Consider the following 21,592-nt stretch of genomic DNA (forward strand, 5'->3'; position numbering starts at 1 on the left):
TAAGTGTGTATATATATATATATATATATACATATATACATATATAGGGTTAATTCAGGATAATTTGGAAAAAATTTTCCCAGCCGTCATAATGGCTAATAAAAAACAAAAATTAAAAAAGCGTTCCAATTTACCTGAATTCAGTAAATTGTGTTTTAATATATACTGTGTAAAAATTAAACTGAAACTGTGAAAATTAAAAATTAATAAATAAAAAATTAAATGACAATTTAAAAAAATTGCTTAATACATTTCGAGAGTTTTTGCGTGCTGGGATTGTGTGTAGGACTTTTTGTTTCAAAATGAATGAAAAATGCAATATAGTTTATTATGAAGTTTTTTTGTATTTGTATTTTTTCAAATGAGGAAGATTGGAGCAAATGCCTCTCAAATCTCAAGTTAAGGATAATTCGTCAAATGATCATGCCGATTCATCCCAGTCAGGGCCAAAATCCTTCTGGTGTCTAATATTCTTTGTTGCATGAATTTGTGTATCCTGCATTGCCTTTCTCTATTGCTTATTCTTTCTTTAGTGGAAAAGATGCACTGCATGTCGAATAAAACACTGCTAACTATGCTAACTATATTTCCTTGAGACATGTACTATATATCTGTATTCACTTTTCAGTGCAAGTCATGAACTCAACTTGCACCACTACATTTTAACTTCGCTGCATGTGAACTGACCTGTGCATACATACTGCAGTGTGACCCCATGATACAAGCTTTTCTTCTCTCCCCAGTTTCATCACCCGAGATCCTGCATCCACACCCCCTGCCATGAGGAACGGACCAGGAGGTTCGAGCGGGACGCCCACTCAGCTGAATGTGGGGACCCCGACCTCCGGTCCTAAGGGCCCCAGTCCATTCATGACACGCAGAGGTCAGTCCTAATTGTGCTTATCCTCATATTTTTGTTAACATTTTATTGCGTGATATTAGAGCCGTTTGAACGTTTGCAAAAATTCAGCAACGATGCATTCAATTGATCAAAAGTGACAGTATTGCCGTTTCAAATAAATGCCGGACTTTCTGTTTATCAAAGAATCCTGTGCAAAATATATCACGGAAGGATCATGTGTCACTGAAGACTGGAGTAATGGCTGCTGAAAATTTGGCTTTGCCATTACAGGAAAAAAAATTAATATATTCAAATAGAAAACAGTTATTTGAAATTGTAATAATATTTCACAATATTTCACTTTTTACTGTGTTTTCTATAATAAATTCAGCCTTGGTGAAAATAAGACTTTTATTTATAAAAAGTCAATAATTCTTGCTAACACCAAACTTTTGAACAATGGTGTATATATTTGTATATATATTTTATCTAATTTTATGTATATATTAAATTGTAAATTTTTATGCTCATTTCATCTATTTTTATATTTATATTACTTCGCGTCGTGCCTAACAACGCCCCTTAGCTGTTCTAAATTCACTGTAAACCACGGCTCCTTGGGGCTTATTGCTTTATAATAACACTGCTACGTTATAATGTTGTGATGTCTAAATTCACTTTTTTGTGTGTTTATATTTTGTTTTTAATCAAACTTAGTTAAAAAACAGTTAATTAAAATTCAATGAAAATGAAAATGATTTTAGACAAAAAGTTATTTGTTTTTAGGACATTTATCAGCTAACTAATTAGAAAAGAATGATTTAAAACGTTATTATCAGTGCATCCCTAAAATGCATGTTGTCTAGTCAGTAAAATCATGTCTGGACTGTTTGTTTTCAGGTACAAAGAAACAAGCGCCGCCACCTCCCAAACAGACCGCCCCTCCCACACCTCAGAGCTTAAAAGCGGCTCCTAACCAACTCTTAGCCCTGAGCTCCCCTCAGTCTCTCATTGCATCCCGTCGCAACAACCAGACCCCCATCCAGGCCCCCAGCCACCCTCCTCCTCAACCTCCTTCCCAGAGCACAGATGAAGCCGAACCGTCCCCTCCCAGAACGCCCACCCCTCCCGGGACACCTCCTTACGACGGCTCCCAGCCACGCCCCAGGCCCACCCCTCGAGCGCGACCCAAACCCAGCGGCCCGCCGCCACCCCAACCAACTAGCGACGGTGCCAATGGTGTCTGTGTTTCTGGCTCCAAGATTATCTCAGGTAAGAATATGCATATCATGGAAAAACTCCAGCAACATGGTGACATTTTTGCACAAAAAGATATTTAATAAATATTTTTGTTCTTTTATAAATAAAAGATATAATTGTTTAGAATTATAATTATTTAATAATGTTAGTTCATTGTTTAAATATACATCTTTAAATATAAGATATAAAAAAAAAATTTTACATTAAAAAATTACTTAATTTATTAATATGAAGTAAAACCAACATATTTTACATTGTATAGCCAATATAATTACAAAAAATAATAATGGAAATAATTACATACTTTTATAAATAATAATGAAAAAGTTATTACCATTTAAAATGTGATTCATTATTTCATCTTATTTGTAAAAATACAACAAATAAACCAAAATGTTGTACACTGTATAATTACAGTAAATAATTGTGCAAATAATTCAAATGATTTCATTTCCAAAACTAATATTTCATTTTATTTGCAGAAAATAAAAGTACAGCATATGACCAAAATGTTGTACATTGTATAGCCAAAATAATGATAATGGAAATAATTCAATACTTTTTAAAAGTTAAAATAAAAAATCATTATTTTATTATATTAATTCTAAAATGATTCATTGTTTCTATTTATTTCTAGAAAATACAAATACAGCGTATGACCAGATGTTGCAAGCTATATGGTAGCATTTTCTTCATCTTTTTTCTTCATAAATAAAAATAATAGAAAAATACTATGGAAATTCAGAGAAAATAGCGCAGATTACTTTATCCTTTTCCTGAGGACAAATGCACACAACTAAAAAGAATCGACATGTCTGTAACGAGGCTGATGGAAACCTCAAGTGCTCAATGGATGTCATTTACTCACACATTTCTACAGCTCAATCAACTCTAGAAACCTGGAAACACGCTCATCTAGAATCATTAATAGCTCATTATTGGGAAGGAAGCCCAGCACTCGCCCCTGCCAAACAACTGCCCTGAGGATTTCTCCAGGGTTTAGGCTCCATTAAGCTCCTTTCACATGATGAAAGAAACCTGCAGATGCTGTTGGAGATTAAAACCTCATTTTCAGATGATGGTGTCCATAGAGAGTTTTTACACAATCCCAGATCCAGAGTTAACAAGCTTTATTTTCATAAGTAGGTTTGTCAGGATGGATGTAGCACACAGTGTGCTGTTGGTGTTTTATGCACTACTTACTGTATAGTTTTGTCTAGTTTATATGAAACATTTACTTTTAAATATACAATATAAAGGTTGCAGAATAATTTGATTGCACATCCTTCAAGATTTTGTTGCCTCGATCCTTTAAGGAATGTTCCAGGTTAAATTAATAATAATAAAGTTAAAAATAAATAATAATAATAATAATTTTATTAATAATAAAGTGTAATAAAGGTTCATTAAATAGCCGTTAAGCTCTATGGACAGCATCCGTGGCATGTAGACAATACCTATGAATTATAAAATGTAAATCATTTTAAATAAATAAAAAATAAGGAAATTAAAACGAATTTATATTTTAATAATCAAAAAATGAATCAATATAAATATGAGAAGGAATGTTCCAGCTTAAGTTAAATTAAAAGTTAAACTCTATGGGCAGCATCTAATAATTTACATTTTAGCAATAAAAAAATAAAATGAAATATGAAATATTGGTAAAAGCAAGCAAAAATCCTGTTTACAGAAATGCACTTACAATGGAAGTCTCTAAAGGCAATCATAATAAATGTATAACTACATTTTTGTTCGTTTTTGCCAAATTAAGGAATAAGTTCAAATGATTTCTTGTGATACTCGACAGAATGTTGCAAATGTTGTCATTTCAGCTCAACTTGTACTGACCCTGAAACATTCCTCGAATGTCATGTAATCGATAGAAAATTAATGTTTGAATTTGTATGTTTACACTGGCTTCAGTATTTTACATAAAAATCTCCTCCTGAAACGGAACATTGCTGGAGTTGAACAGAAATGTATCCAAAGAAAAAAAAAACATTTTAAACGGGGAGAAAGAAAAAAAGTCTTCATTTGAAAGATGAATTCTATTCTTGGAAAACCGAACGTTCCGTGACAGTTAATTATCATAATTTATTATTATTCATTATGCCTTTCAGCACCTTTGTGATGTTTTATTTGTCGTTGGCATCCATTATTTCAACTCCGAACTGAACACAGATCTTTAGTTTAGTGTTGAATACCAAAATTGACTTTCAACCCACACACACACCCACACACACACACACACCCACACCCACACCCACACACACACACATACATACATACATACATACATACATACATACATATATACATACATACATACATACATACATACATACATACATACATACATACATACATACATACATACATACATACATACATACATACATACATACATACATACATACATACATACATACATACATACATACATACATACATACATACATACATACATACATACATACATACATAAATAAAGTGTAATAAAGGTTCATTAAATAGCCGTTAAGCTCTATGGACAGCATCCGTGGCATGTAGACAATACCTATGAATTATAAAATGTAAATCATTTTAAATAAATAAAAAATAAGGAAATTAAAACGAATTTATATTTTAATAATCAAAAAATGAATCAATATAAATATGAGAAGGAATGTTCCAGCTTAAGTTAAATTAAAAGTTAAACTCTATGGGCAGCATCTAATAATTTACATTTTAGCAATAAAAAAATAAAATGAAATATGAAATATTGGTAAAAGCAAGCAAAAATCCTGTTTACAGAAATGCACTTACAATGGAAGTCTCTAAAGGCAATCATAATAAATGTATAACTACATTTTTGTTCGTTTTTGCCAAATTAAGGAATAAGTTCAAATGATTTCTTGTGATACTCGACAGAATGTTGCAAATGTTGTCATTTCAGCTCAACTTGTACTGACCCTGAAACATTCCTCGAATGTCATGTAATCGATAGAAAATTAATGTTTGAATTTGTATGTTTACACTGGCTTCAGTATTTTACATAAAAATCTCCTCCTGAAACGGAACATTGCTGGAGTTGAACAGAAATGTATCCAAAGAAAAAAAAAACATTTTAAACGGGGAGAAAGAAAAAAAGTCTTCATTTGAAAGATGAATTCTATTCTTGGAAAACCGAACGTTCCGTGACAGTTAATTATCATAATTTATTATTATTCATTATGCCTTTCAGCACCTTTGTGATGTTTTATTTGTCGTTGGCATCCATTATTTCAACTCCGAACTGAACACAGATCTTTAGTTTAGTGTTGAATACCAAAATTGACTTTCAACCCACACACACACCCACACACACACACACACCCACACCCACACCCACACACACACACATACATACATACATACATACATACATACATACATATCTTCATGTCTGGATTTCACGTCGTGTGTAATAATCTTAGTGGTAAGTTTGGGTCAGTGAAACCACATGCTGCAGCAGACGGATCAGTTTCCAGCGGTTGTGGAAAGATCAGCAGCTGCCAGGAGTCCTTCAGTGTTTGGCCTGAGGTTCAGACGCTCTCCTGCTTTACTGCACACTGCATCTGCATGAGAGAGAGAGAGCTGCGATGCTGCCACCTTTAATGACATTACCAGCACCATGATTAATGCTCCTACAGCATTGTTTAAAGAAATCACCACTTTCATTGTTTAACGACCCTGTTTTTTAGTGGTTCATTGCCATCAGAACTTCATCCAAAAAGCCAACATGAAGTCAAAACCGACCCTGTTTACTTTCCTAACACACGTTCCTGATATTATTGTGCACAGTTTGTTAGTACATGTTAATCTGAAGAACAATACACTTAATACATTTTAGAGAAGTCTCTTATGGTCAGCATTTTTTTTTTGAGTAAATAATACATCAAAATTGTGAAATATAATAACGATTTAAAATAACTGTTTTCTATGTGAATATATTTTAAAATGTAATTTCTTCCTGTGATGCAAAGCTGAATTGTCATTACTCCAGTCTTCAGTGTCACATGATCCTTCAGAAATCATTCTGATATGCCGATTTGCTGCTCAAGAAACATTTATTATTAGTATCAATGTTGAAAACAGTTGTGCTGATTATTATTTTTATAGAAGCCATGATACACTACCATTCAGAAGTTTGGGATAAAAAAAATAAATACTTTTATTCAGCAAGGATGCATTCAATTGAGCAAAAGTGACAGTAAAGACATTTCTAATGATTTTTTAAAAATCCTGGAAAAAAGCATCAGTTTCCACCTAAATATTAAGCAGCAAAATTTAAACATTGATAATAATAAGAGTCGTTATTACCGTAATAACTGAGTGCTAATAATAATGCAACACCAAATCAGCTTAGAATGATTTATGAAGGATAATGTATAACATGTATAACAGGAATAAACAACATTTTTAAATATATTCAAATGGAAAATAGTCATTAGAAATTGTAATAATATTTCACAATTTTACCGTTTTTACTATATTTTTAATCAAATACATTGCAGCGTTGGGTGAGCATAATCAACTTCTGGTAACACTTTATTTCGATAGTCCACTTTAGACATTCTATTAACAGTAAGTAACTTTGCAACTACATGTCAACTAGCCGTTAGTAGACTGTCTGCTTAATATCTTCTAACTTGAATACCAAAATTGACTTTCAACCCCACACACACACCCACACACACACACACACCCACACCCACACCCACACACACACACATACATACATACATACATACATACATACATACATACATACATACATACATACATACATACATACATACATACATACATACATACATACATACATACATACATACATACATACATACATATCTTCATGTCTGGATTTCACGTCGTGTGTAATAATCTTAGTGGTAAGTTTGGGTCAGTGAAACCACATGCTGCAGCAGACGGATCAGTTTCCAGCGGTTGTGGAAAGATCAGCAGCTGCCAGGAGTCCTTCAGTGTTTGGCCCGAGGTTCAGACGCTCTCCTGCTTCACTGCACACCGCATCTGCATGAGAGAGAGAGCTACGATGCTGCCACGTTTAATGACATTACCAGCACCATGATTAATGCTCCTACAGCATTGTTTAAAGAAATCACCACTTTCATTGTTTAACGACCCTGTTTTTTAGTGGTTCATTGCCATCAGAACTTCATCCAAAAAGCCAACATGAAGTCAAAACCGACCCTGTTTACTTTCCTAACACACGTTCCTGATATTATTGTGCACAGTTTGTTAGTACATGTTAATCTGAAGAACAATACACTTAATACATTTTAGAGAAGTCTCTTATGGTCAGCATTTTTTTTTTGAGTAAATAATACATCAAAATTGTGAAATATAATAACGATTTAAAATAACTGTTTTCTATGTGAATATATTTTAAAATGTAATTTCTTCCTGTGATGCAAAGCTGAATTGTCATTACTCCAGTCTTCAGTGTCACATGATCCTTCAGAAATCATTCTGATATGCCGATTTGCTGCTCAAGAAACATTTATTATTAGTATCAATGTTGAAAACAGTTGTGCTGATTATTATTTTTATAGAAGCCATGATACACTACCATTCAGAAGTTTGGGATAAAAAAAATAAATACTTTTATTCAGCAAGGATGCATTCAATTGAGCAAAAGTGACAGTAAAGACATTTCTAATGATTTTTTAAAAATCCTGGAAAAAAGCATCAGTTTCCACCTAAATATTAAGCAGCAAAATTTAAACATTGATAATAATAAGAGTCGTTATTACCGTAATAACTGAGTGCTAATAATAATGCAACACCAAATCAGCTTAGAATGATTTATGAAGGATAATGTATAACATGTATAACAGGAATAAACAACATTTTTAAATATATTCAAATGGAAAATAGTTGTTAGAAATTGTAATAATATTTCACAATTTTAACTATATTTTTAATCAAATACATTGCAGCGTTGGGTGAGCATAATCAACTTCTGGTAACACTTTATTTCGATAGTTCACTTTAGACATTCTATTAACAGTAAGTAACTTTGCAACTACATGTCAACTAGCCGTTAGTAGACTGTCTGCTTAATATCTTCTAACACTTTCTTTGTCAACATTCTACTAACCCTAAACCTACCCTAACAGTCTACTCTGAGAGTTAGTAGACATGTAGATGCAAATGAATGAGAATTAGTTGACATGTAGTTGACATGTAGTTACAAAGTTACTTATAGTTAGTAGAATGTCTAAAGTGGACTATCGAAATAAAGTGTAGCCAAAAATCTTACCAACGCCAAACTTTTGACCAGTGGTGATTGTAATTAGCATAATCCAATGAATTGTGACATTATCGAAGTAAAATGGGTTGCAGACAGTGTTTCATGTTGACTTTAAAAGGCTGAGATGTGATTGGATTGGCTTTGTGGAAGCTCACAGCCATCTGAATTGTGATTGGCTGCTGGTTCGTGGTCATCAGTGTTTGATCCTCTGAACATGTTGTGACGTTGTTGCACTGTTACAGATGTGTGATCTTCTGCCTGTGAGGTGTGGTTTGAGTGGCAGGCAATGGTAAGAACTCTGGGCATATCAGTTGATGTATTCTCAGCTCCATCTGTGTGTCTGACGTGCTTTCTTTGCCTGTTTAACCCGACTAACAGCAAGTTAACCTGCATGACAAGCTGCCTAACCAGTGTCTTTGTGGCATGTTTTAGGATAAAATACCAGCTTGCTTTATGCAACTAAACATGCAGTAACTCCCTTCCTATGAACCTATGAAGAATTAATACTTGTATTCAGTAAGGATGCATTAAACTGATCAAAAAGGACAGTAAAGACATTAATAATGTTACAAAATATTTTTTTTTTAGAGTAAATGATGTTCCTTTAAACTTTCTATTTCTCAAACAATCCTGGGGAAAAAAATTATCACAGTTTTGACAAAGATATGAAGCAGCACAACTGTTTTCAACGTTGATAAGAATTTAGTTTCAGCAGCAAATCAGCATATTAAAATGATTTCTGAAGGATCATGTGACACTGAAGACTGGAGTAATGATGCTGAAAATTCAGCTTTAATATCACTGGAATATATTATATTTTAAAAGTATATTAAAATAGAAATCCGTTATGTAAAATTGTAATAATATTGCACAATATTACTGCTTTTGCTTTTTGATCAAATAAATGCAGCCTTGTTGAGCATAAGAGACTTTTCAAAAACATTAAGAAAACTTACTGAACCCAAATATATATATATATATATATATATATATATATTAGTTTATTTGAATGTCTGTCTGTGACAACTAAACTACATTATTTTCATAATGCTGTAATTTAAATAAAATTATATTAATATTGGTTATCATCCAAGTGCATTTTGTTAAATGATACATTCTTGGTGTCTCAACTATTGCTTGTTTTCCTTGAAGGTCAGTTTTTTTGGAAGTTTAATTTTGGTGTAAATATGATAAATTGCTTTCATGAAATATCCTAACTATGCTTTATGATTGCGCAGATGGAGATGGAGAGGAGAGATCTTTGACGGGACTAGGGCTGGATCTTGTCCCGGAGCTTGAGGAAGATGAAACCACAGAAACACTCCCAGAAGATGAACACCAATCAGAAAACACCGCCCTGTGAGGTGGGCGGAGTCCAGTCTTCACACAGCCAATGGAAAGCTATGTTCGTAATGGAATACTAGCATACTTACTGCAATAGTTTACGATGTGAAAGTATTCAATATGAAAAAACATTTTAAACATGACCTCAGTTACCTTATGAGTAAATATAGGTATTAAGCATTCAGATTTAAGTAAAAAAAAATGTTTTAACTTTTGTGAGAATGATCAAATAAGGAGTCATCGCAGTTGCTTCTGGTTCAAACGTCACACTGGAAATGGAAGGTCAAGTCGATGCATTGCATTGTGGGATATGGTACCCAGCACAGTGTGCAATTATAGTAGGTCATCTGGGTATTCGAAGCATACAGAAAATTTGTATGCCATCATGCAACGTATACATACAGCACAAGTAGTGAACGTGGTATGGTAGTATGCTATTCCGAACATAGCCATTCACTTTAACCTTTGACCCCTACAGAAAACAATACATTTACACAATCTCTCTGTTCTCACAATGCTGGTACATTGTAACCATATACCAGGGGGGAAAAAACAGTACGCACATGTAAACATGCTATACAATCTTGATTTCATTCACAAATGGCATAAAGCTGGTTTGGGTTCTAATCAAATATGAATGTCTTTTTACATAACAAGTGTTATATATGTGCCTTGTAAATCAAATCACTGAGTTTGTGTGACTGATGTCTTTTTGTTGGTTATCATGGTGAATGTCCTTTATTCAAATGTATTTTAATCATTCCTTTTGTCTTTTAATACTTTTAAGATTGGACAAAAATTGGATTAAAAAAAGACTATTAAAAAACAACGGTTATACAGATACAATTGATTTACTACATGCAAAAATATAATTTGTACTTTGAAGTATTTTTTCCTGGGGTGCAATACTGCTGCAATGTAGTGTTATGACATTACAGTCGTTTTTGTATTAGTTTAGTAGTTTTTAACAATTGTAATGTTTTACAGGGTTTACTTTAGTGGAGTATGTACCATTATCAATTTACTCATCCACTGTTGGCCATTAAAATAAACCCTGTACATACTATTATGAAATACATCATTCTCAAAATGACCAAAGATGCTTTTTTTTTTTTAAGTGTATGATCCTGTGTCAGAGCTTTAGGGGGTTGTTTCATGTTGTATGAAAGGGCTAATGGATCAGTCAAGCTCAGGAACATTCATTCCTTTCATGAATGAGTATGTGTCTTTATTTCTGTGGATCTTTCTGTTATCTTGAATAGGCTTTCTTAATTGTACATATTGATTTCTTATTTTCTGTTTCACCCCCTTTTGTACACGCGTGTGTACACATTTCCTCCATCTGAATTCTCATTCATGTTCTCCAGTGCCTCGGATGAACAAATGTTGTACAAATTAATTTTTTCAACACAGTAGCTGTTTTCTGATTATATATCTAATAAAATGCTTAATTGCAGGAACCAAATATATCTCAGGTGTTTTTTAAATACTGTTTAATTTACAGAAACAAGGACAAATTGGTGAAGTGTTAAACTGATTTATGATGATATATAAATAAGCATATTGGGGTTATTATTAAGTACATACTCCATGAAGATTTTCTTTCACACCAGTCACAATACATTATAAAGGGGAAGTGACTATGCCCAGTAAGCGAAGAGAAACACGGTCACTGACATACAGATGATGAGGTTGGCGTTTACCAGGTGTCTCATACAGGGGTCTTCCCCGAGGGAACATGTCGGAGTCTCTGAAGGAGGAGGAGACTTGGGCTTCTCTCCATTTTGCTTCTCTATTCCACAGATCCAGAACAGAGCAGATTTGAGTTTAGATGAACCCGCCTTGCTGGACGCAGAACTACAGGTGTCTGGTGACAAATAATGCATTTAGAATTACATGTAAACAGATTGAAACATTTCAATCAAGTTTTACCTGCATGAATATACTTTGGGGATTTTATTTATTTTTTTATTATTATTTGCGGATTTTTGACCATTTTTATGTAATGATGTTCCGATATTAAATGTGATGTAGAATGCTAAGTAATTTTTGGTGTCATTGTATGCTTAAACCTATTTCATTTTTCTACCAATATTTTAGATATTATTCTCATATCTTTCCCCTCATTTCAACAAATTTAAAATGTCAAATGTTTCCCTCTGCTGGATAACTGCACTATTAAAGTCAAAGAAATAGGCATAAAACTGAGAATAGATCCGAATAAACTGGACAATTGACATTACCATTTACTGTATCTGTGCCTGCATATGGATTGAACAGGGTACCTTCTTTTGTAGGATATGCATCATTTTCCATGTTTTTTGGGTACACTGTGGCGTCCTCAAACGTCTGGAGATCTGAAACCACAACCTCTTCACTTTCTTTCACAGGATCAAAGCGTGTGTACCACGTCAATCGACTGATCTGGAAAATAACAAACCCAGTATATGAGCGTATTTCTCAAAATAAATTGATAGTTCACCCAGAAACGTTAACCTTCTCACCTTCAAGCTGTACCAAACATGTATTAGTTTCTCTTTGTCTGTTGAGAACATAAGAAACTATTTTGAAGAATGTTAGTAACCAAAGAGTTGACCTTAGCCATTGATTTCTATAGCGAGTAAATGAATACAGTATTTTCATTTTTGGGTGAACTATCCCTTTAAGGTTTATAAGAGGCATTTCTGGTTTCAAAGTTTTTTTGTGTGAAATTGCAAACTGGGTTAGGGTTGGTCGTGTGTGTGTGTGTGTGTGTGTGCTTTCTAACCTGCTCCGGTTTGGGCTTCTCTGTAGCCAGACTAACACACACGACCACGATGAGTGTGAGGAGGGTGAGAATGATGGAGAAGTATAGGTAGTGAACATATCTTATGATGTCTGGCCTGGTGTCGCTCTCATAGCACTGTGGTGTTGGATAGACGAAATCCAGAATCATCCTTGTACAGCCCACCACCATGCCCACTATCAGACCCCAGAATGCACCCTACACCAACATAACACGAAAAATGAATGAAATAAGAGGCCATGTGTGTCCCAAATTGCGTACTTATGCACTGACCTCTGAACATTTGACCTCTATCTATTTTGTAGAATAAATGAGTAGTGTGTTAAACTGAAAATTCCAAAAGAGTGCACTTCAAATACTCTGATGATGGGCTTGCTTAATGTGAAAAAACAAAAAACAAAACAAAACTGTGAAATGTTGAACACTTAATGCACTCAAAAAAGCAAAGAAGGGGCTATCAGACTCAGATGCTAGATGATAAATAACCTTCTGAAATTCATACACTAGAAAGAGTGCATGATGGAAAAAATGATTTGGTAAAACAATTATGAGATTTAAAAAAGTTGAAATTATGAGATGCTATGTCATAATTATGATGGATAAGTCAAACCATGACAATCAATTATGAGATAAAAGTCACAATTATGAGATAAAAAGTTGAAATTATAACATACTGCCATTGATAACTGAGATACTAATTCATAATTATGAGATAAATTTATGAAATTAAAAAATAGAAATTATGGCATACTGTCATAATTATGAGATAAAAGTTGAAAGTCATTATTATGAGATAGTCATTAAAACTAAATTATGAAAGTCATAATTCTGAGATAAAAAGTTGAAACTGACATACTAAGTCATCATTATGAGACGTTATTATGACAAAAAGACAAAATTATGACTCATAAGATAGAAAGTCATTATGACAAAGACAAAATTATGAGTCATTATGAGATAGAAAGTCATTACGACAAAAAAACTAAATTATGAGTCATAATTATAAGATAAAAAGTTTAACCTATGATATAGTAAGTCATGATTATGCGTCACAATTGACAGTCAAAATTGTGAGATAAAAAAAAAATCTAATTTTCATGTCATAATGACTGTCAAAAGTTTGGCTTTTTATGTCATTATGATTTGCCAAAGCATGTTTTTTTTATTCTGTGGCAGAAATGGGCTTACTTAGTACATATACAGTATAAGTGCATAGTGTATAGCAGGTCATTTGCGACACAACTACTGTATGAGTGAGTCATTGATTCATTCACTCAGCTGACTGTTCAAATGCTGAATGCTGGAGCAAAATAGACAAAGCAACGAGCAAAATATATTTCAAATAGAAATATCACACTATATATGGTGTTGTTGGTCTTGATATTCACTCTGATTACTACAGCAAAATCCCACCTGTGCTAACCAGTGCTTTTGCCATAGTAAAAAATTATTCACAATTTTACCCATAAAATAGGTGTAATTTTATACAAATTATTAATGAATGCTTTTCAAAATCAGATCAAATTTAAAAACGGGAAAAAATAAACTCTTGCATGATCTTGTAAGCACACAAGTTTTGTACCTTCTCATTGGTCCGTTTCCAGAAGCATCCCGTGAAGAAGACGACCGTTATGGGGGGCTGCAGGTACATACTGATAGACTGGATGTAGATGAAGAGCTGCCCACCCTGACTGGCCTGAACCAGAGGAATCCACAGCACTGACACCACCACTAACACCAACACAAACACTCTTTGACATGGAAACACACATACACAGCAGCTGAAACAGTCCAGCTTTACAAGAGCGCAAAATGTAGCATTTGCAGTTGTAGAATGACAATACTAGATTAATTTACCATAAACAAACCAACGAAAGAAAGATTTTATTTGTTAACAGCTTCTACCACCCAGCATCATGAGATGTTGATATTTGGTTGAATATAAGTTCTGACATCGGGTGACAAGAATTCTATGTCAGGACAATGTCTAAGGCCAATGTCAATATGACGTAGAACACTGACAAATACTGCTGATGTTGATATTTTGATGGTTTTAAGTTGTGGTATAAAGTTACCAAAATTCAATGTCTGTCAAACATCATATTGATGTTAAACACTGACAGTTAATCATGAGGTAGCCTATGGTAATCAAAAACAAATGGCTAAATATGACAATGTTGATATCCACATAACAGTAAATGATAACATCATTAGATGTTGATATTTCATTGGTTTTCAGTCATGGTATTAAATAACCAAAATTCAGAGTCTGTCCAATGTTAGAGGTTGATGCAAGCCAACGTTGGGTTTTGGCATCAACCCATTTTTCATTTCCAACCAAATTAACGTCAGCCTGATGTTGGAGCCTTTCTGTGTACTTTTAAATGCAAACAGCCATTCTATGTCAGGACAATGTTAATGCCCATGTCAATTTGATGTAGAACACTGACAAATACTGCTGATATTATTTTGTTGGTTTTAAAACGCATTATTAAGTAACCAAAATTCAACGTCTTTCCAATGTTGGAAGTTGATGTCAAGCCAATGTTGGGTGTTGGCATCAAAACGATTTTCATTTCCAACCAAATTAACAAATTAACACTGACGAATAATGCTGATGTTGATATTTGGTTGGTTTGAAGTCATGCTACTAAATAACCAAAATTCAATGTCTTTCAAACATCATATTGACATTAAACACTGACAGTTAATCATGAGGTAGCCTATGGTAATCAAAAACCAACATGTTAAAACATCATAATGTTAATGTCTACACAACGTTAGATAACAACATCATTAGACGTTGATATTTCATTGGTTTCAAGTCATGGTTTTAATTAACCAAAATTATGGTGGGTGATGTCAAACCAACATTGGGTTTTGGTGTCAACCTGATTTTCATTTCCAACCAAACTGTCCAATGCTGGAGTCTTTCTGTGTACTTTTAAATGCAAATAGCCATATTCAGGAAAGATAAATTGATCAATTGTCCTTTAAAATCTAGTGTGTATATCAGCTTGTTGATGTCAAACCTTCCCACAATCATGAGCTCCCACTCGGAGGCAGTGCGGCGGATGTTTCTCCAAAGGTCCATGGTGAAAATAGTGCTGGAACTGTTGAATATGGAGGTCAGAGAGGACATCAGAGCAGCCAACATCACAGCCATCATTAAACCCCTCAGTCCTTGACAAACACAGAGGAAGAAAATGATTCATCGTAATCGCAGCCACCTGTTCTAGAAACTGAAAAATATGGAAAAACAACCTATATACAAGTAAATAGTCAAGGAATCTCATTTATACCTGCAGGAAGGAGCTCCATGACCAGTTTGGCGTAAGCAATGTCTGAGCAGCCCACCGGATTCCCACAAACTTGTTTACACACATCCGGGTCTCCACAGCCCACCTCATCTACAATTCACACACACATTCACATACATTTTAAGATAACAAATTGTGCTTTTAGACGTTCAAAGGCCTTAAACTTCAGTGTTTGTTTCAGTGACGCACCTGGGTAAAGTATCCTGCTGATCATGCCTGGAATCACCATCATGAAGAAGGGCAGAACTTTGAGGTAAGCGGCAAGCAAAGATCCTCCTTTAGCATGCACAATGTTCTTGGAAGCAAGTGAACGTTGCACTATCACCTTCACACAGGAACGATAACAAAATATATTATGTTTGGAAGGTATGTGGTTGCTAAGATCTTATGAATGATTACTAGGCGATCGCTAAGGAATTGTTCCAAATGGTTGATAAATACAGTATATAGAAAGTTCTAGAACTAGATAGATGTTGAACATCAGTTTAGATAGAACTACTTCTGTATATATGGGTTGATAGTTCTAGAAGAAGCCATCATACCCATCATGAGTAATGTGTTTAAAATAAGTAAGTCCAGTCAGCACTGCTGGTTCTTTACCTGGTCAGAACACCAGTACCACATTGAGGGTATGGACATGCCCAGGATCACCCCCGGCCAGGGCAGGTCAGAGGTCACAGGGTGACGGAATATGTGAAAGGCATCCTCACGTGGGATTCCGCAGGTGGTGTTGGGCACTCGGATGGAGGGAATGGCCTGAGGATACTTGTCCAGGACAGCCTGAAATCCCCCAACCTCTGCAAAACCTTCACAGCGACATTGAGAAGAGTATATTATTATTGTATTAAAGGCTTCAGGACTTCAATCAACATCATTGTCATGGTCACTCACTGAAGCCCATCAGGATCAGGGCTCCGATCACCATGACGAGAGTCTGAACCGCATCGGTGTAGATCACTGCTGCCAGACCACCTGTGACCACATCAGTGAAGAAATGCTTTAGCAGATTATAAGACTTCCTCATTTATGATTCTCTGAGAATAGTGATGTCCACATTGCAACTATTACATTTTTCCATCTGATGAATGATCACAAAAAAAAAAATTTATGAAAATAGGGAAGTCCACACTGGAGCTATAACATTTTTCCATCTGATGAACGATCACAAAAAAACAACAACATTTGGTTACACTTTATTTTCGCAACACTGAACTCATACGTCATCAGCCTGCTGCTTCCGTGTACAGTCGGCGCAAGCTACATTAAAATGATTATTACGTTTTGAATATGGATATTTTTCTTACAATCGCACCAGGCCTTTGTTCACCACCCGGAGCCATGTGAGACACTTTTTTTATGGATGGGCGCTTTTTATTTAACTTATTTTGGACTGATGCATGCAACACCCGCTGAGTTGCATTAAACAGCTTGAAAGATCAAAGACCATCTTTAATATAACTCCGACTGGATTCGTCTGAAAGAAGAAAGTCATATACACCTAGGATGACTTGAGGGTGAGTAATGTATGGGCTAATTTTCATTTTTGGGTGAAATAACCCTTTAAGTACTGAGTAATATTAATTAACTACATGCACTTACTATATGTGACCCTGGACCACAAAACCAGTCATAAGGGTAAATTTTTCGAAATTGAGATTTATACATAAAATTATACATTATAATAAATAAGCTTTCCATTGATGTAGGGTTTGTTAGGATAGAACAATATTTGGCAGAGATACAACTATTTGAACATTTGGAATCTGAGGGTGCAAAAAAAATCAAAATATTGAGAAAATAGCCTTTAAAGCGGTCTAAATTAAGTTCTTAGCAATGCATATTACTAATCAAAAATTAAGTTTCAATATATTTACAGTAGGAAATGTACAAAATATCTTCATGGAACATGATCTTTACTTAATATCCTAATGATTTTTGGCATAAAAGAAAAATCAATAAGTTTGACCCATACAATGTATTTTTGGCTATTGCTACAAATATACCCCAGCGACTTAAGACTGGTTTTGCGCTCCAGGGTCACATAAGGTTAGGGTTAGAATTAGGGTTTGGTTTAGGGGTACTTGCATGTAATTATGCATAATTCATTGTTGTTATTATAATAGTAAGTACATGTAACGTGCAACAAGTACACCTTAAAATAAAGTGTTACCAAACATTTTATGAGAATAGTGAAATCCACACTGCAACTATAACATTTTTATAACACACACAAAAAAAAGCTGCCTGACTTTAGCTGCTTGCACATTTAATGCTTGCAGCAGACAACATAACCTTGCAGACTTATAATAAACAGAGCGTTATCATCTGTGATGTGGATGCTAATATAGTTATCAGTCTTGGTGTGAACGGACCTCAACTATAACTATAAAGTTTCAATAATCGTGAATCAAATTCTGTGAGAATGGGGACAGCCACACCACAACTATAACAATAATGACACAGAGGAACGATATTGTTGGAATAACTTTCAAAAGGATTCCCGCTGGTGAACCATAAAAACACTAATAGACAATCAGAATACATGTGACTTCAAAGCAGTAGTTTTATTTATTTATTTAGGCTATTTGATGTGTAGAGGTTTTTTTTAATTAGTAAAATTAAGTAAGCAAGTAAGCAGTAGTTTTATATATTTTTACCATAGACATACAAAATATTTTTTAAGATTTTAGTGCTCCCTATTTACTGCTGCAAATTATTACTGTCATAAAGCAATTAGTAATTTTTTTTGCTGAATTTTGTACCCACTCACACAAGACATTTGAAGAGACTGAGGGAAAGAAACAGATAATAAAGAGAACATTATCGTGCTTTAGTGTGGGCGCTAATACAGTTATCATTATAGTTATCGTTCTTGGTGTAAACAGCCCTAAAAAGTGATCAAATATCTGACCTGTAATGGTATACAGAGCGGTAATGGCAAGAAGCAAAACCACAGCGAGGTAGATGTTCCACTGCAGAGCCTGCTGGATGAACACAGCTCCTGCATACATGTCCACCTGCACACAGAGCAACACAGTGTAATTGCCAGAGCTGATCAGCAAATCCGCTCTGGTAATTACACTTTTAAATTTAGCATTCTTACTGATATTTTTGTGAAGATGTAGATAAATAGATATAAAACACAAAGAAATAACTGTATTCTTTTTCCACCAAATCTTTTCTGTAGATACTCGGGCATTGTTGTGACCTGCAAAATAATGTAAAATCATTTTAATTCACAGGAATTGCAAAAACAACCAGATGAACACAGTTGCATATATATATATACATATACAGTGGGTACGGAAAGTATTCAGACCCCCACAAAACCAGTCATAAGGGTAAATTTTTCGAAATTGAGATTTATACATAAAATTATACATTATAATAAATAAGCTTTCCATTGATGTAGGGTTTGTTAGGATAGAACAATATTTGGCAGAGATACAACTATTTGAACATTTGGAATCTGAGGGTGCAAAAAAAATCAAAATATTGAGAAAATAGCCTTTAAAGCGGTCTAAATTAAGTTCTTAGCAATGCATATTACTAATCAAAAATTAAGTTTCAATATATTTACAGTAGGAAATGTACAAAATATCTTCATGGAACATGATCTTTACTTAATATCCTAATGATTTTTGGCATAAAAGAAAAATCAATAAGTTTGACCCATACAATGTATTTTTGGCTATTGCTACAAATATACCCCAGCGACTTAAGACTGGTTTTGCGCTCCAGGGTCACATAAGGTTAGGGTTAGAATTAGGGTTTGGTTTAGGGGTACTTGCATGTAATTATGCATAATTCATTGTTGTTATTATAATAGTAAGTACATGTAACGTGCAACAAGTACACCTTAAAATAAAGTGTTACCAAACATTTTATGAGAATAGTGAAATCCACACTGCAACTATAACATTTTTATAACACACACAAAAAAAAGCTGCCTGACTTTAGCTGCTTGCACATTTAATGCTTGCAGCAGACAACATAACCTTGCAGACTTATAATAAACAGAGCGTTATCATCTGTGATGTGGATGCTAATATAGTTATCATTCTTGGTGTGAACGGACCTCAACTATAACTATAAAGTTTCAATAATCGTGAATCAAATTCTGTGAGAATGGGGACATCCACACCACAACTATAACAATAATGACACAGAGGAACGATATTGTTGGAATAACTTTCAAAAGGATTCCCGCTGGTGAACCATAAAAACACTAATAGACAATCAGAATACATGTGACTTCAAAGCAGTAGTTTTATTTATTTATTTAGGCTATTTGATGTGTAGAGTTTTTTTTTAATTAGTAAAATTAAGTAAGCAAGTAAGCAGTAGTTTTATATATTTTTACCATAGACATACAAAATATTTTTTAAGATTTTGGTGCTCCCTATTTACTGCTGCAAATTATTACTGTCATAAAGCAATTAGTAATTTTTCTGCTGAATTTTGTACCCACTCACACAAGACATTTGAAGAGACTGAGGGAAAGAAACAGATAATAAAGAGAACATTATCGTGCTTTAGTGTGGGCGCTAATACAGTTATCATTATAGTTATCGTTCTTGGTGTAAACAGCCCTAAAAAGTGATAAAATATCTGACCTGTAATGGTATACAGAGCGGTAATGGCAAGAAGCAAAACCACAGCGAGGTAGATGTTCCACTGCAGAGCCTGCTGGATGAACACAGCTCCTGCATACATGTCCACCTGCACACAGAGCAACACAGTGTAATTGCCAGAGCTGATCAGCAAATCCGCTCTGGTAATTACACTTTTAAATTTAGCATTCTTACTGATATTTTTGTGAAGATGTAGATAAATAGATATAAAACACAAAGAAATAACTGTATTCTTTTTCCACCAAATCTTTTCTGTAGATACTCGGGCATTGTTGTGACCTGCAAAATAATGTAAAATCATTTTAATTCACAGGAATTGCTATATACTATATATTTATACACACACACACACTCTACCTTTCAAAAGTTTTGAGTCTGTAAACTTTTTTCAAGGAAATGTATTCAGCAAGGACACATTAAACTGGTTAAAAGTAACAGGAAATACTTTTACAATCAATGTGGTAACACTTTATAATAACCTTCATTAATAAATCATTAACAAACATTATATCATGCTTAAAGGATCATAGGTTAATATAAATTCACATAGCTAGAAATGTTTACTAATAAACTTATTAAACATTACCTAATGATTAACAGATCATTATTTAGTGTAAATTAAAATGCTTACAAATGTCATTAAAATTATATGATTCATTAAATTAAATATATGAATTAAATATGTCATTAAATATATGAACTGAAGTTAAATGACATTTTTTTAGCATTCAAAAGTACAATAACAAATAATCTTTTAATCATTGTAGAATTTCTGTTAAAATCATTTGTAGATTTTTAAGAAGTGCATGGTCGTATGAATTGAAAATTTAATGACATATGTAAGCATTAACTAATGATTTGTTAAGCATTATATCATATTTGTTAATGATTTATTAATGAAAGTTATTATAAAGTGTTACCAACTGTAGTAACGATGCTGAAAATTCAGCTTTGCCATCACAAAAATAACACGTTAAAATAATGTAATTATATTTCACAGTATTACTGTTTTTATCAAATAAATGCAGCCTTTGTGAGCATATAAGACTTATTTTTTAAAAAAAATTTGAAAAAATTTACCAACTCCAAACTTTTGAAGTAGTACATACA

At 33.8% G+C, this 21,592-nt stretch overlaps 2 protein-coding genes across 2 annotated transcripts in view; one reads left to right on the forward strand and one right to left on the reverse strand.

Annotated features, from left to right (window-relative positions):
• The window catches only part of LOC107585727 (rho GTPase-activating protein 17-like), a gene marked incomplete at its 5' end in the record, with an annotated part of 24,181 nt that extends 12,981 nt beyond the window's left edge, over positions 1-11,200 (forward strand). Inside the window, 4 exons of the mRNA XM_016272875.1 lie at positions 744-883; positions 1,742-2,113; positions 3,177-3,182; positions 9,638-11,200. Coding sequence (XP_016128361.1) covers positions 744-883; positions 1,742-2,113; positions 3,177-3,182; positions 9,638-9,762 — 643 coding nt within the window. The remainder of the gene's footprint in view (positions 1-743; positions 884-1,741; positions 2,114-3,176; positions 3,183-9,637) is intronic.
• Positions 11,201-11,298: 98 nt separating this feature from the next.
• Positions 11,299-20,332, reverse strand: slc5a11 (solute carrier family 5 member 11). Its single transcript, XM_016272887.1, has 12 exons — positions 20,324-20,332; positions 18,952-19,056; positions 18,760-18,865; positions 16,740-16,820; positions 16,449-16,654; positions 16,038-16,173; positions 15,831-15,938; positions 15,561-15,711; positions 14,111-14,279; positions 12,511-12,726; positions 12,029-12,167; positions 11,299-11,610 (listed from the first exon to the last, which is right to left on the reverse strand). The coding sequence occupies exons 1-12, from the start codon at positions 20,330-20,332 to the stop codon at positions 11,384-11,386; spliced, it is 1,653 nt and encodes a 550-aa protein (XP_016128373.1). The 3' UTR covers positions 11,299-11,383.
• Positions 20,333-21,592: the final 1,260 nt, after the last annotated feature.

This window comes from Sinocyclocheilus grahami, unplaced genomic scaffold, assembly GCF_001515645.1.
Source record: "Sinocyclocheilus grahami isolate Dianchi unplaced genomic scaffold, SAMN03320097.WGS_v1.1 scaffold5.1, whole genome shotgun sequence".
Lineage (NCBI taxonomy): Eukaryota > Metazoa > Chordata > Actinopteri > Cypriniformes > Cyprinidae > Sinocyclocheilus > Sinocyclocheilus grahami.

Bases quoted from the DNA above. Each gene is read 5' to 3' on its own strand.
- slc5a11 (XM_016272887.1), bottom strand. The intron at 14,280-15,560 runs GTTTGACATCAA...TCCATGTCAAAG, and splicing joins GAGCTCATGATTGTGGGAAG to AGTGTTTGTGTTGGTGTTAG. The intron at 12,727-14,110 runs GTACAAAACTTG...ATGTTGGTGTAG, and splicing joins GGAAACGGACCAATGAGAAG to GGTGCATTCTGGGGTCTGAT.